A 14,896-nucleotide genomic window follows, 5' to 3' on the forward strand; every position below is an offset into this window, starting at 1 on the left:
TCCTCTATAGGAATGTCTTGGAGCTCTAACGCAATCACTACATGCTAGATGTCATTGAATTTTTTTTTCTTGCGTAGCATCTTCAAACATTGAATATAGCCAATGAGTATGTAGATTACCAAACCTCATTCTAACCATAAAAACTATTTTTCCTGACTCGACAGGTGGGGGACAAAGCATTCTGGAGTCCAAAGTTGGTTGTAATACCCAGGGTTGAGGTCCAGAGTGATATTCTAGGGTTGGGGTGTCTTGATTATGACTTTGGAGTATCATTTCCCAGGGGCGGTTTAGATCCTCACCAAGCTCTTAGTCTAATTTAGAAAATCAGTCTTTCTTTACTTCTTCACTAAGGTCGAGATCAGAGCTAAGCTCCTGCAGGGAAGGATCATATCTTGTTCTTCACGTCTCTAGTTCTTCACGCAGGACCTCATATGAGGCAGGTCCTCAATAACATTTATTGAGCTGAGCTGAGAGTTGAAGTTTTGTTGATGACTGTGATATGTTACATGGAGCTATGTAGTCTTCAAGGCCCGGTCATTTTCATGACCCCACTGAGGATTTTCAGGCTCATTTAGATAGCCAAGCCAGAGAAATAAGGTAAACTTAGATAAGGGAGGTCCTTCCTTCCTTCCTTCCTTCCTTCCTTCCTTCCTTCCTTCCTTCCTTCCTTCCTTCCTTCCTTCCCTCCCTCCCTCCTTCCTTTGACAGATATATGATTTGAAAGATACATGATTTGAAAATGACAGATATATGACTTTCTCCCATGCTGTGGAATTTTTTCACTTTCTTGATAGTGTCCTTGGATGCACAAAAATTTTAAATTTTGATTAAGTCCAATTTTTCTTTTTTTTGAGACAGCATCTTGCTCTGTCTCCCAGGCTAGAGTGCAGTGGCGAAATCACAGCTCATTGCAGCCTCAATCTCCCAGGCTCAAGCCATCCTCCTGCCTCAGCCCCCTGAGTAGCTGGGACTACAAGTGCGTGCTACCACGCTCGGTTAATTTTGCAATTTTTTATAGAGACAGGGACTCGCTATGTTGCCCAGGTTGGTCTCGAACTCCTGGGCTCAAGCAATCCACCAGCCTCCACCTCCCAAAGTGTTGGGATTACAGGCATGAGCCACTGCACCTGGCCAGGACTTTGTTTCTTTTAGAAACGGTAGGGTGAAAGCCAAAGCATTTGGGCGATTGAGTGTAAAAACACCAAGGTGTGTTTTGCCTGTAACTCACCTGTCTTGTGCATGGAAGTATGTATTCCTAAAATAATTCCAGCAATTTCTCTAGCATTAAAAAGATAATACAATAGCCAAAAGGGGGCTGGGTGCGGTGGCTCATGCCTGTAATCCCAGCATTTTGGGAGGCTGAGGTGGGCGGATCACCTGAGATCGGTAGCTTGAGACCAGCCTGGCCAACATGGTGAAACCCCATCTCTACTAAAAATATAAAAATTAGCCGGGCGTGGTGGTGGGTGCATGTAATCTCAGCTATTTGGGAGGAGAATCGCTTGAACCCAGGAGGTGGAAGCTGCTGTGAGCCGAGATCGCACTACTGCACTCCAGCCTGGGTGACAGGAGTGAAATTCTCAAAAGAAAACAAAAAAAAAAACAAGAAACAAACCAAAAGGAACATATTGGCAGCTGTTGCTCCTAATGTGTCTTGTGATTTTTCTCCCCTAGTTAAATATGAGTGTGAACAGCTTTCAAAGGAAATTTGTGAATGAAGTCAGAAGGTGTGACTCACTGGAGAGAATCCTCCGTAAGCCAATTTTTTTTTAACTTACTGTTCAGATGTGAACTGGCAAGGGGGTCAAGAGTTTGCACGTTAACAAATGTGTCCCTATTTGCAATACTTTTTGAGGTGGTTCTGGGGGCCCACCTAGAGGGAATGGGGGAGAATGGGGGTGGGATCCAGCAGCTGTGGCAGCTCCTCGGACAATTCAGGCAGCTGAGGTGAGCAAAAGGCACACATCTTGCTTGACCTCGTTTCTTAGTCATGAGGAGACGCAGTCACCTTGCGGTTTCTGGTGGGTTTTCATTCCTCAGGTTTTCTGGAAGATGAGATGCAAAATGAGATTGCAGTTCAGTTGCCTGAGAAATGTCCACTGACCCCGCTCCCACGGGAAATGATCACCCTGGAGGTAAGTTCTTCTGCACTTTGCTGGCCTCCCAAGCTAAGGACAGTCATGAAGCCTGTCTCCTCGAAAACTCAGAGAGCTGCTTGCAGGTCCCGTGCCTGGTTTGCTGAAGGCGCGGAGGCGGCAGGCTTGCATGGCCATCCCCTTCTCAGGGTTATAGCCCCAGGAAAATCCCAGTGTGTAGTTTTAGGTCTGGAGAGAGCTGTTTTCGTTTCTCAGCATATCCTGAGGGAAGCTTAGCCCACTTTGAGGAGTGATTGCTTTTGTGGGCTTATGATTCACAGGCAGTGGGGTCGTCTGCAGGGTCCTGCTGATCCGGCTGAGTGTGGACATAATGGATATTTTCTCATTCTCTGTCTGGGGAAGCAGCTGATGGGTTGGACCCATTCTAGATGGAGGCCGCTCCTCTGACTGGCTTCTGTAGGTCAACTGGGAGAAGACTGCCATTTTCAAGGACATTTCAACTGATGGGGCTCTCCCTCTTTCCTTTCCTTCTCTGTTTCCTTCCCCTCTGTCTTTTATAAAACACTGAATACTGGCTGGGCATGGTGGCTCATTTCTGTAATCCCACCACTTTAGGAGGCCGAGGCGGGCAGATCACGAGGTCAGGAGTTCCAGACCTGCCTGGCCAACATGGTGAAATCCCATCTCTACTAAATGTATAAAAATTAGCCGGGCATGGTGGCAGGTGCCTGTAATCCCAGCTACTTGGGAGGCTGAGGCACAAAAATCACTTGAATCAAGGAGGCAGAGGTTGCAGTGAGCTGAGATCGCGCCACTGCATTCCAGCCTGGGTGACAGAGAGAGACTCTGTCTAAAAAAACAAACAAACAAAAAACACCGAATACCTGCCATGTGCAAGGTACCTTAGACAGAAATAAACATGGCCATGCCCTCTAAGGGCTTTTAGAGCAGATGGTGGGGACAGGAATGAGGGGCAGGGCTGGGAGAGGAAGTAAAGAGGTAGGCAGAGCCAGACCATGGAGGACCCCGGGAAGCTTAATTTAAAAAGCAGCTATTTTATCCTCAGTGGTGGAACAGCTCATTCAGGGTATGGGCAGGTAGGCAAGGCTTCACTGAGCTGAGCCTTTTCTCTGGCTGGGATTTTTTTTTCTTTGAAGATAACTTCAAATTCTTAAAAAATTTAAAGCCATCAGTAGTATAAATTTTGATACTCACATAAAAATATTAGATTGTCATCTTCTAGAAAATATTTTGGACCTTGTCATATTTCTTTTGAGATGGAGTCTTGCTGTGTTGCCCAGGCTGGAGTGCAGTGGTGTGATCTCAGCTTACTGCAACCTCTGCCTCCCAGGCTGAAGTGATTCTCCTGCCTTAGCCTCCCAGATAGCCAGGATTACGGGCACATGCCACCACACCCAATAATTTCTGTATTTTTAGTAGAGATAGGGTTTCACCATGTTGTCCAGGCTGGTCTTGAACTTCTGACCTCAGGTGATCCTACTGCCTCAGCCTCCCAAAGTGCTGGGATTACAGACGTGAGCCACCGTGCCTGGCCTATTTATTGATTTTTACTGTATTACAAATTAAAATGGAAAAGTATGTTAAATATTTGTGTATTAATTCAATTGAAAATAACAATAAGATCTCATTACATGCTAACATGTTTTAAATGAAAAACGACTCTTTTCCAAGACAAAAAACACTTTCCTGAGAAGGGAAAGTTGTTGTGAATTTTTTAAGTGCTTGGCTAATAGGCACTGGTTTCTGACACCTGCTTCTACTTTAAATCTGTTGGTGATATGTTGTTTTTATTGAAGTAGAGGAAGATAATCCAGCCTTACACAGACAAGTAGTTGGAAAAGGGAGGAATATTTTAATCGCCTTTACAAATGATTGTGGATATTCTTCTCTGATACTACACTGAAACTTGATGAGCATAGAGCCTGTCTTGATTTTGTTAAGCAGGTAACAAGTGCTTTTGTTTTCAAATTGAGTTGGCTATAGTACCTTAAAAAAGTAATTCATCCAACTGGGTTTAGTTCTGGCTGATTTCAACTATGCCAAGGCACACATTTTCAGGTTTTGCCACTTTGAGTTTAAAAGATTCCATTTTGACTGAATAATAACTAATAAGCTTTTTTGGCTGGGGGGAGCTAAAATTTGATTGAATGGCCCTCTTTATTTTTTACTTTTTTGTGAAATTCATTGTTTTGGTCTTTATCGTTTATCTTCTTCTTTTTTTTTGAGACGGAGTCCTGCTCTGTCACCCAGGCTGGAGTGCAGTGGCACAATCTCGGCTCACTGCAACCTCTGCCCCGTGGGGTTCAAGTGATTCTCCTGCTTCAGCCTCCTGAGTAACTGGGATTACAGGCATGCACCACCATGCCCAGCTAATGTTTTGTACTCTTAGTAGAGATGGGGTTTTGCCGTTGGCCAGGCTGGTAACTTCTAACCTCAGGTGATCCACCCACCTCGGCCTCCCAAAGTGCTGGGATTACAGGTGTGAACCACCTCACCTGGCTATTATTTATTTTTTATCTCTTTGGTAAAGGTGTATCTTAGATTTTAAAAATATCTAGCATAATAGGCCAGGCTTAGTGGCTCATGCCTGTAATCCCAGCACTTTGGGAAGCTGAGGCAGGTATATTGCTTGAGGTCAGGAGTTTCAAGACCAGCCTGACCAATATGGTGAAACCCTCTCTCTACTGAAAATACAAAAAAAAAAAAACAATTAGCCAGGTGTGGTAACTCATGCCTGTAATCCCAGCTACTTGGGATGCTGAGGCAGGAGAATTGTTTGAACCCAGGAAGTGGAGGTTGCAGCGAACTGAGATCACCCCACTGAACTCCAGCCTGGGTGACAGAGCGGGACTGTGTCTCAAAAAAGAAAAAAAAATCTAGCATGATATTTTAAGGTGTTAAAGCCCTACAGATTGTAGGAATAGTTGGATAAAGGGCAATCAGATGTGTGCACAAGTCTTTCCTTAGTGTTATTCTTCTGAATGTGATTTGCTGTAAAAATGAAATTAAAACAGCACCAGGGCTGGGCATGGTGGCTCATGCCTGTTATCCCAAGATTTGGGAAGGCCAAGATGGGAGGATTGCTTGAGCTCAGGAGTTTAAGGCCGGTCTGCCCAGCATAGTGAGACTCTGTCTCTACAAAAAATTGTAAAACATTAGCTGGATGTGGTCGTGTGTACCTGTGGTCCTAGCTACTTGGGGGGCTGAGGCAGGATATTGGCTAACAGAAGTTTCAGGCTGCAGTAAGCTGTATTAACACCACTGCACCCAGCCTGGGCAACAGAGTGAGACCTTGTCTCAAAACAAAAACAAAACACACCAGCATAAAATTCGGAGAGTAATATCTTTTACCATTCATTGTTCACTGCAATTGATTTGTTGGTTGATTGACATGACTAGTCCTGCAGTTGGCTGTGTTTCCCCAGCATTGCTAGAGAGTCGAATCCTTTGGCAAGAGTACACCAATGGCTCTGGGTCCCTGCCTTGTCAGTTTCTAAAGAGCCTTTTATAACAGTCCTAGAGGAAATACTAATTCAGCAGAAAGGAAAAACTTCCCAGCAGAAACTGCCCTGACTTTTCCTTGTTTTCAGGTGTTATTCTCAAGCAGGTATATTTTTATATGATTACATATCCATTATGTATGATAATGGCAGCATTATTTTTTGGTATCATTAAGTGGAGAGAGGAAATGATTAGGAAATGGAGATTTACTTTTCCCCCCAACCTTGTGTCACTATATTCAGTGTTCAAAATTCAGGATAATGGCTGGCTCTGTTAGGGGAGGGAATGGAGTGTAACTGAAGCTGAATGATGGGTGGATGGGATTTGCTCTGCTAGTGTGTGTTTGAAATTTTCCATAGTAATTCAATTTTGTCTATTCCTAAGCATTTCAGGGGGAGCTAACATTTACAAGATTATCATTTTTTATTGTTATTTAAAAAATCTCTTTATGCCAGGTGTGGTGGCTCACGCCTGTAATCCCAGCACTTTGGGAGGCTGAGGCCAGTGGGTCTCTTGAGGTCAGAATTTCAAGACCAGCCTGGCCTTGAAATGCACCAACATGGTGAAACTCCATCTCTACTAAAAAATACAAAAAAGTTAGCTGGGCCTGGTGATGCACACCTGTAATCCCAGCTACTTGGGAGGCTGAGGCAGGATAATCACTTGAACCCGCGGTGCAGAGGTTGCAGTGAGCCAAGATTGCACCACGGCACTCTAGTCTGGGTGACAGAGACTTTGTCTGAAAAAAAAAAACCAACACCAAAAAACAAAAAAACTCTTGTTAACAGTGTCTTAGATGGACTAAAAACTATCTGGTGTGATGATCTCTTTGAGAGGTGACCTTACTCCATTTCCATCTATTGTGATTGCTGAATCACTGGCTTTTGGGTTATCATTCCTTTTGTTTCTTACTTCCCTTCCCTTTCCTGTCTTTCTGAAATACCTGCCAGCCCTTCTCCACTACCCCTTGGTGTGCAAGCTACAGATGACAGTTACGCTTGACACCTCAAGGCACACAGTCACTCGATTTTTCTCATGGTATTTGATGCTGGTTCAATGATCACCCCTTTGTGGATGTGTGTCCTTTTTCCCTTTAAGGTTATGTCTTTGTTCTGTGAGAACCTGCGTTCTGCCAGCTAAAACGAACTCTCTCTTTCTCAGACTAAAAGCTGTCCAGGCTTCGTGTTAGCTCCTTGAGCCGGACAGACTCCATCTTACTTCTTCATTTTAGTTATTTTCCCCCATTAAGTATGTAATGTAGCATGTAGCTGGGGCAGGCTGGCACCGGGCACCTCCAGGAATGCATTTGTTGACAGGAGGCCGAGTTAAGTGGTACCAGCAGGGCCTGGGAATGCACGAGCTGTCGAGCCCCCAGAGCCCCCATTATCTATAAGTTCTGTGTCTTTCATGACAGGTTTACCCCTCGCACCTGGCACTGTCTCATGTACCAGTTTATCTTTTAACTTTTTTGCTTACTTTGCTTTTGTGAAAAATTTGCTTCAGCTAAGATCTCCCCCCCCGCCCCGCTTCAAAACTAGGGTATAAAAGACCATCTTTTTCTTAGGGGCCAAGAGAATTTTGGGCGATAGCCACCTCTTGGTCACCGGCATAATAAAGGACTCATAATTCAATCTCAGAGTGTGGCGCCTTCCTTGACTCGCTCGGGTACCACAGTTCTACAGTTTCAGTCCTGTGTGTTTCAGTGTGGATTTGTTATTGTTTCTATTAAACATTACATTGAATTAGTAGGATTTTTTTTTTTTTTTGAGATGGAGTCTTGCTCTGTCACCCGGGCTGGAGTGCAGTGGCATGGTCTTGGCTCACTGCAACCTCCACCTCCCAGGTTCAAGCGATTCTCCTGCTTCACCCTCCCGAGTGACTGGGATTATAGGCGTGTACCAGTACGTTCAGCTAATTTTTGTATTTTTAGTAGAGACGGGCTTTCACCATGTTGGTCAGGCTGGTCTTGAATTCCTGACCTCGTGATCCACCCATCTCAGCCTCCCAAAGAAATTAGTAGAATTTTTATTCTTTTTATACCTGTAAGGTATAAGAAGTAAGGATCAGCGAATACCATGTGTCTGTTGCCCTGTGTAAGATAACAGTACCCACAGGGACTCTCAGGAAAACCTGGGTGCCCTTCCTCACCCTCCTTCATCTCCTTTCCCCTCTTCCCTTCGAGATCATCATTATCCTATTTTTTGTATTTTTCTTTATTTCTTTGTAGTTTTATTACACATTTATTTTTCTGAATAACATGGTATAGCTTTATACATTAAAAATTTTTCTCTAAATGAAACTATATTGTTTATTCTTCTGCAACTTGCTACTTTATCATTTCATATATGTTTTATATATATATATGTTATATATATATATATGTTATATATATATATATATATATATATATTTTTTTTTTTTTTTTTTTTTTTTTGAGACAGAGTTTCGCTCTTGTTGCCCAGGCTGGAGTGCAATGGCGCTATCTCGGCTCACTGCAACCTCTGCCTCCTGGGTTCAGGCAATTCTCCTCCCTCAGCCTCCTGAGTAGCTGGGACTACAGGCACGCACCCCCATGCCCAGCTAATTTTTGTATTTTTAGTAGAGACAGGGTTTCACCATATTGACCAGGGTGATCTCGATCTCTTGACCTCGTGATCCACCTGCCTCGGCCTCCCAAAGTGCTGGGATTACAGGCATGAGCCACCACGCCCGGCCTATATATATATCTTTATTTTTATTTTTATTTTTTATTTTTGAGACAGAGTCTCAAAAAAAGCTTTGTTGCCTAGGCTGGAGTGCAGTGGCACAATCTCTACTTACTGTAACCTTTGCCTCCCAGATTCAAGCAATTCCCTGCCTCAGCTCCCTGAGTAGCTGGGACTATAGGCATGTACCACTGCCTGACTAATTTCTGTATTTTTAAGAGACAGGGTTTTACCATGTTGGCCAGGTTGGTCTTGAACTCCTAACCTCAAGTGATCCATTTGCCTCAGCCTCCCAAAGTGCTGGGATTGAAGGCTGAACCCCCACGCCTGGCCCCTCAGTTTCTATTTTAAGACTCCATATTGGTTTTTGTTTCTGAAGTTATTTTTATATTTATATTTATTATTATTTGAGATGAAGTCTTGCTCTATTGCCCAAGCTGGAGTGCAGTGGTACAGTCTCAGCTCACTGCAGCCTCTGCCTCCCGGGTTCAAGCAATTCTCCTGCCTCAGCCTCCTGAGTAGCTGGGACTACAGGCGCATGCCACCATGCCTGGCTGATTTTTCTATTTTTAGTAGAGATGGGGTTTCATCACGTTGGCCAGGCTGGTCTCGACTTCTGACCTCAAATGATCTGTGCACCTCAGCCTCCCAAAGTGCTGAGATTACGGACGTGAGCCACTGTGCCTGGGCTGGCCTAGTGTTTTAAATGAGGAGAGGCGTGATTTGCCAAAATGTCTTGACTTCTCCATGAAGTGGCCATCCACTCCTCCAAGTACTTCCTAATCTTCTCATATGGTGATGGAATTCCTAAGAAAGCTCACACGTGTGTGTGTGTGTGTGTGTGTGTGTGTTAGGGTCTACAATCATGTTATGTGCTGATTCCTTTGATTTTTTTTAAGTCATCTGTTGTGGGTAATGTATGTTAGGAATGTCATAGTATTTTCTGCTGGCTTACCTTCTTTTTCCTTCCGGCACAGACTGTTCTAGAAAAACTAGAAGGAGAGTTACAGGAAGCCAACCAGAACCAGCAGGCTTTGAAGAAAAGCTTCCTAGAACTGACGGAACTGAAATACCTCCTGAAGAAAACCCAGGACTTCTTCGAGGTGGTCATGTGGGGATGATTTACTAAAGGGGCTGTTCCTCAGAACCTCAGATTTCCATTTTGGAAACTGGCTGGCCTGGGATCTGAGTAAATCTCTCTGTTTCTGTTCCGTGGCTGGGCTATTGGTAAGGGCGGGAGAGTATTTTGGGTGGAATAATTGTAGTGCTGGTTGAATTGAAGGCAGAAATATAATGGTGCTCAGTAAGATGTATGTGCTTAAAATGGCTCGGGCAGAAAGGGAAGTCAGAACTAAGCCTAGCAGTTGGTTTGAGAAGTTTTAGGGTTTTGGCAGGACGAGATCAGGGATCTTTTTGATCAGGCCAGGAGCACTCTGTTTTCTGACTTCTGTTAACATTTTGTGGAAAATTAATGCTTCACTAAAACCAGATGAAATCTTGAGGTGTGCGTGCCTTTTGAGTCTGCCTAAATATATTTAAATGAAAATCATAGTGCTTTGACTTTCAGACGGAAACCAATTTAGCTGATGATTTCTTTACTGAGGACACTTCCGGCCTCCTGGAGTTGAAAGCAGTGCCTGCATATATGACTGGAAAGTTGGGGTTAGTGTAACTCGTCTGTGTAGATGGGTCCCTGGTCCTGGCGTGTGATTTCTGAGTGAGTGAGTGAATGAATGGGGGAACAAATAGCCGCTGGACTGGGGACTGTTTCCCATGGATGCAAAGCCTTTGCTGAGAAATAGACCCACATGTAACTTACTAGGTTGGTGGAGTCGGAAATGGTGTTAGTTTCTTGTTAGTGGTGATGCTAGCCTTCTTGAGCCTGAAGACTGAAATGTTTATATTGCCCCCACATGGGAAGCTGTGGGGCCCACTGTTGAGATGGTTATCACAACTCTTCCCTGGTGTTGGAACAAGGCTATGGGGACATATGTTTTTCCTTTCTCTTTAAAATACGATTTTGGGAGCCATGTGGTGGCTTTTACCTGTAATCCCAGCATATTAGGAGGCTGAGGTGGGTGGATCGATTGAGGTCAGAAGTTTGAGACCAACCTGGCTAACATGGTGAAACCCATTTCTACTAAAAATACAAAATTAGCCGGGCATGGTCACATGCGCTTGTAATCCCAGTTACTCAATTCTCCTGAGGCAGGAGAATTGCTTGAACCCAGAAGGCAGAGGTTGCAGTGAGCCAAGATTGTGCCGCTGCACTCCAACCTGGGTGACAGAGTGAGACTCCAGCTTAAGAAAATAAAATAAAATAAAATATTACTTTGATAATAAAATGCATTTGGAGTTTGAATTTTTATTTTATTTTATTTTTGACATGGAGTCTTGCTCTGTTGCCCAGTTTGGAGTGTAGAGATGCCATCATAGCCCACTGCAGCCTTGACCTCCCAGGCTCAAGTGATCTTCCTGTCTCAGCCTCATGAGTAGCTGGACCACAGGCACTCACCACGATGCCAGGCTACTTTTTAAAAAATGTTTAGTAGAGATGAGGCCTCACTGTGTTGCCTGGGATACATTTTTAAATGTAATTAGAAATGGAGGCCAGATGTGGTGGCTCATGCCTGTAATCCCAGCACTTTGGGAAGCTGAGGCCGGAGGACCACTTGAGGTCAGGAGTCTGAGACCAGCCTGGACAAAATAGCAAGACTCTGTGTCTACAAAAATTTTTTTTAATAATTAAAAAAAAAGAATTGGGATAGTTATGCAGTCATTTCCAAGAAGCTGTAATATGATGTGTGATAGCCATGAAAATGATGTGGTGATTCAAAATGGTGGACTTTTGTTCAGTGTCTAAGTGAAATTGATGCATTTGAAAGCGTTTCTGAAAGTTGTGAGTTTGGGATTTATGATATTTATTCAATAGATATTTGAGGGCCTGATATTTGAGGCACCAGGCAATTAAATTTGAATTAAAAATAAAAATAATGTTTATTGAAAATATTTGATCAGAAGGTAAAGCAGGATCAATGTACATTTAAAGTAATAAGCCGGTGAAAGTCACTGGCTCACATGAGCAGTTTGGGTCAGCAGTTAGCTATATAACTGGATAACGGGAAAAACAGACATCTAGACATCAGTGTATGTTTCCCTCTTAGATTAAAATATTTTTGGAAAAATGCATAGAGACCACTGTTGAATGTTTGTTGCCATTAGCCATGAATGGTCTATCATATTCTTTTTCTTCTGAGACGGAGTTTTGTTCTTTTGCCCAACCTGGAGTGCCATGGCACAATCTTGGCTCACTGCAATCTCCACCTCACGGGTTCAAGCGATTGTCCTGTCTCAGCCTCCTGAGTAGCTGGGATTTCAGGCGCTCACCACCATGCCTGGCTAATTTTGTGTTTTTAGTAAAGACAGGGTTTCACCATGTTGGCCAGGCTAGTCTCAAACTCCTGATCTTGGGTGATCTGCCCACCATGGCCTCCCAAAGTGCTAGGATGACTGGTGTGAGCCACCATGCCTGGCTGGTCTATCATATTCTCAGCTGCAATTAGTGAAGACATAGTATTGGAATGATTAAGGAAATTTCAAGGTATCAAAGAAAACAAAAGGTCAAAGGGACATGGGGCAAGTCGGGGCTGGATGCAGGGTGGCCTTGGGAGCCCTGTGGGTAGAACTGTGTCGGGGTCCCTCTGCTCACAGACTGAATGGCCCGTCCTTTCATGGTCCGTCTTCACATCCTGCAGGGCCTTCTCTCTGCACCCCAATCCCTGTATCTCAGGAATGCCTTCCCTTCTGGCTGCCTAGGTTCATAGCCGGTGTGATCAACAGGGAGAGGATGGCTTCCTTTGAGAGGTTGCTGTGGCGAGTTTGCCGAGGAAACGTCTTCTTGAAGTTCAGTGAGATGGACACCCCTCTGGAGGATCCTGTCACGGTAGGAACCTCAGGCTGCGAGAACTTTCTCTGAGGCTTCCGTAGCCCTCACTAGAAGCACTGTTCTCCCAAAACATGGAGTCTTTAGTTTGATGAGACTAATATCTATTTTCTTTCTTTCTCCTTTCTTTTCTTTCCTTTTACTTTGTTCCTTTTAAAAAATATATATTTTAGCTGGGCGCAGTGGTTCATGCCTGTAATTGTAGCACTTTGGGAGACCAAGGTGGGTGGATCACCTGAGGTCAGGAGTTTGAGACCAGCCTGGCCAACATGGTGAAACCCCATCTCTACTAAAAATACAAAAATTAGCCAGGCATGGTGGTGCACACCTGTAATCCCAACTACTCAGGAGGCTGAGACAAGAGAATCGCTTGAATCTGGGAGGTGGAGGTTGCAGTGAGCCGACATTGTGCCACTGCACTCCAGCCTCTGCGCGATGGGAGCAAGGCTCCATCTCAAATAATATATATTGATTCTTGTCAATACCTTATTATTGGTTCATTCTTCCCAGAGACATAGCTATACTTTTCTCTAGATCTTAGTTATGCTAGTACTATCCCAGGTGGCAGCTGTGTCTTAAAGATCTGAGAACTGATTGAGGTCAGCCTCTCAAGCTTCAGTGTGCATGCCAGCATAGAGGTCACCTGCAGATCTTGTTAAAATGCAAAAATTCCAGGCCACGCATGGTGGTACCTGCCTGTAATCACAGCACTTTGGGAGGCCGAGGCAGGAGGATCATTTGAGGTCAGGGGGTTGAGACCAGCCTGGGCGACATAGCAAGACACCATCTCTACAAAAAAATGTAAAAAGTTAACCGGGTATGGTGACATACACCTCTAGTTCTAGCTACTTAGGAGGCTGAGGTGGGAGGACAGCTTGAGCCCAGGAGGTCAAGGCTGTAGTGAGTGATGATCACTCCAATACACTCCAGCCTAGCCAACAGAGTGAGACCCTCTCTCAAAAAAAAAAAAGGCCAGATGCAGTGGCTTGTGCCTGTAATCCCAGCATTTTGGGAGGCTGAGGTGGGTGGATCACCTGAGGTCAGGAGTTCAAGACCATCCTGGCCAACATGGTGAAACCCTCTCTCTACTAAAAATGCAAAAATTAGCTGGGTGTGGTGGCGCACACCTGTAGTCCCAGCTACTTGGGCGGCGGAGGCAGCAGAATCGCTTGAATTGAGACATGTAGGTTGCGGTCAGCCGAGATCATACTACTGTACTCCAGCCTGAGCGACAGAGTGAGACTCCCTCAAAAAAAAAAAAAGCAAATTCTGATTGAGTGGGTCTGTGTGGGGCCTGAGACTCTGCAGTTCTTGCAACTCTCAGAGAACGCTGATGATATATTTGCCAATAGATTCCACACTTCAAGCAACAAGGCTTCGAGAGTGCCATACAGTTGTTGCTGTGAATTCTGGGTATTGCTGTCTCACCTTCCAGTTCGTATTTAATCCACTTACTCTTTAATTCCAAGAAACTAGGCTTATTTCTGAGTGTCTATAATCTTTTTCAGATTAAAGGCTAAAAAAATTAAATTTTTTTTTTTTTTTTGAGACAGTCTTGCTCTGTTGCCCAGGCTGGAGTGCAGTGGCATGATCTCGGCTCATTGCAACCTCTGCCTCCCAGGTTCAAGCAATTCTCCTGCCTCAGCCTCCCAAGTAGCTGGGAGTACAGGTGCGTGCCACTGCACCCAGCTAATTTTTGTATTTTTAGTAAAGATGGGGTTTCACTATGTTGGCCAGGCTGGTCTTGAACTTCTGACCTCATGCTCCACTTGGCCTCACAAAGTGCTGGGATTACAGGCATGAGCCACAACACCTGGCCTAAAAAAAATTAATGAAAAACAACAAAACTCATTTTGATGAAAAACAACTTTAAAATAAATGAAATTTAAAATAAAAAAAGATTGGGAAAAAAAGAGAAACCCCATCATCAATTTAATGTCTTTATTTTTATTTTGGCTCTAGTACTATTTTTCTCCATGGCCATGGATAGGTATAATTTTATATGATTGTATATACATGGAAATTGTTTTCCCTCTTTGTTTTACCTAATATGAGATCCCTCCCCATAATACTATGCATGTATTGTAAAGATTATTTTTTAAATTTGACATTGAATTATCACTGCTCATAATCCTGTTCTGACATGTAACAGTCATGGTGAGAGAGAAAGCATAAGCATCTAGAAAAGGATGAGCATGGATGCTGAAGGTCACCAAACGGAAATCATGAGATTAGAATGGATTCCTGATTCTGGTGGATCAGAAGGAAAGAAAACCCAAGAGATTCAGAGAAGGACCAGGGTAGACTCCACGGGCAAAGAAACCTTTTGGGTCCATATGTAGTGGCTCACGCCTGTAATCCCAGCACTTTGGGAGGCCAGGTGGGCGGATTACCGAAGGTTGGGAGTTCAAGACCAGCCTGACCAACATGGTGAAACCCTGTCTCTACTAAAAATACAAAATTAACCAGGTGCGGTGGCTCATGCCTGTAATCCCAGCTACTTGGGAGGCTGAGGCAGGAAAATCACTTGAACGCAAGAGGCAGAGGTTGCAGTGAGCCAAGTTCATGCCACTGCACTCCAGCCCGGGCAATAAGAGTGAAACTCCGTCTCAAAGAAAGAAAGAAAGAAA

The 14,896-nt window shown here is 44.1% G+C and overlaps 1 protein-coding gene across 5 annotated transcripts in view; it reads left to right on the plus strand.

Moving 5' to 3' along the window:
- ATP6V0A4 (ATPase H+ transporting V0 subunit a4) overlaps nt 1-14,896 on the plus strand; it is a 95,710-nt gene that overhangs the window by 28,779 nt on the left and 52,035 nt on the right. For all 5 annotated transcript variants that reach the window (XM_035254642.3, XM_035254641.3, XM_035254644.3 and 2 more), the window contains 5 exons: nt 1,675-1,753; nt 2,041-2,135; nt 9,301-9,426; nt 9,891-9,985; nt 12,140-12,266. In XM_035254642.3, coding sequence (XP_035110533.2) covers nt 1,675-1,753; nt 2,041-2,135; nt 9,301-9,426; nt 9,891-9,985; nt 12,140-12,266 — 522 coding nt within the window. The remainder of the gene's footprint in view (nt 1-1,674; nt 1,754-2,040; nt 2,136-9,300; nt 9,427-9,890; nt 9,986-12,139; nt 12,267-14,896) is intronic.

The sequence above is a fragment of the Callithrix jacchus genome, chromosome 11 (assembly GCF_049354715.1).
Source record: "Callithrix jacchus isolate 240 chromosome 11, calJac240_pri, whole genome shotgun sequence".
In the NCBI taxonomy this organism is placed as follows: domain Eukaryota; kingdom Metazoa; phylum Chordata; class Mammalia; order Primates; family Cebidae; genus Callithrix; species Callithrix jacchus.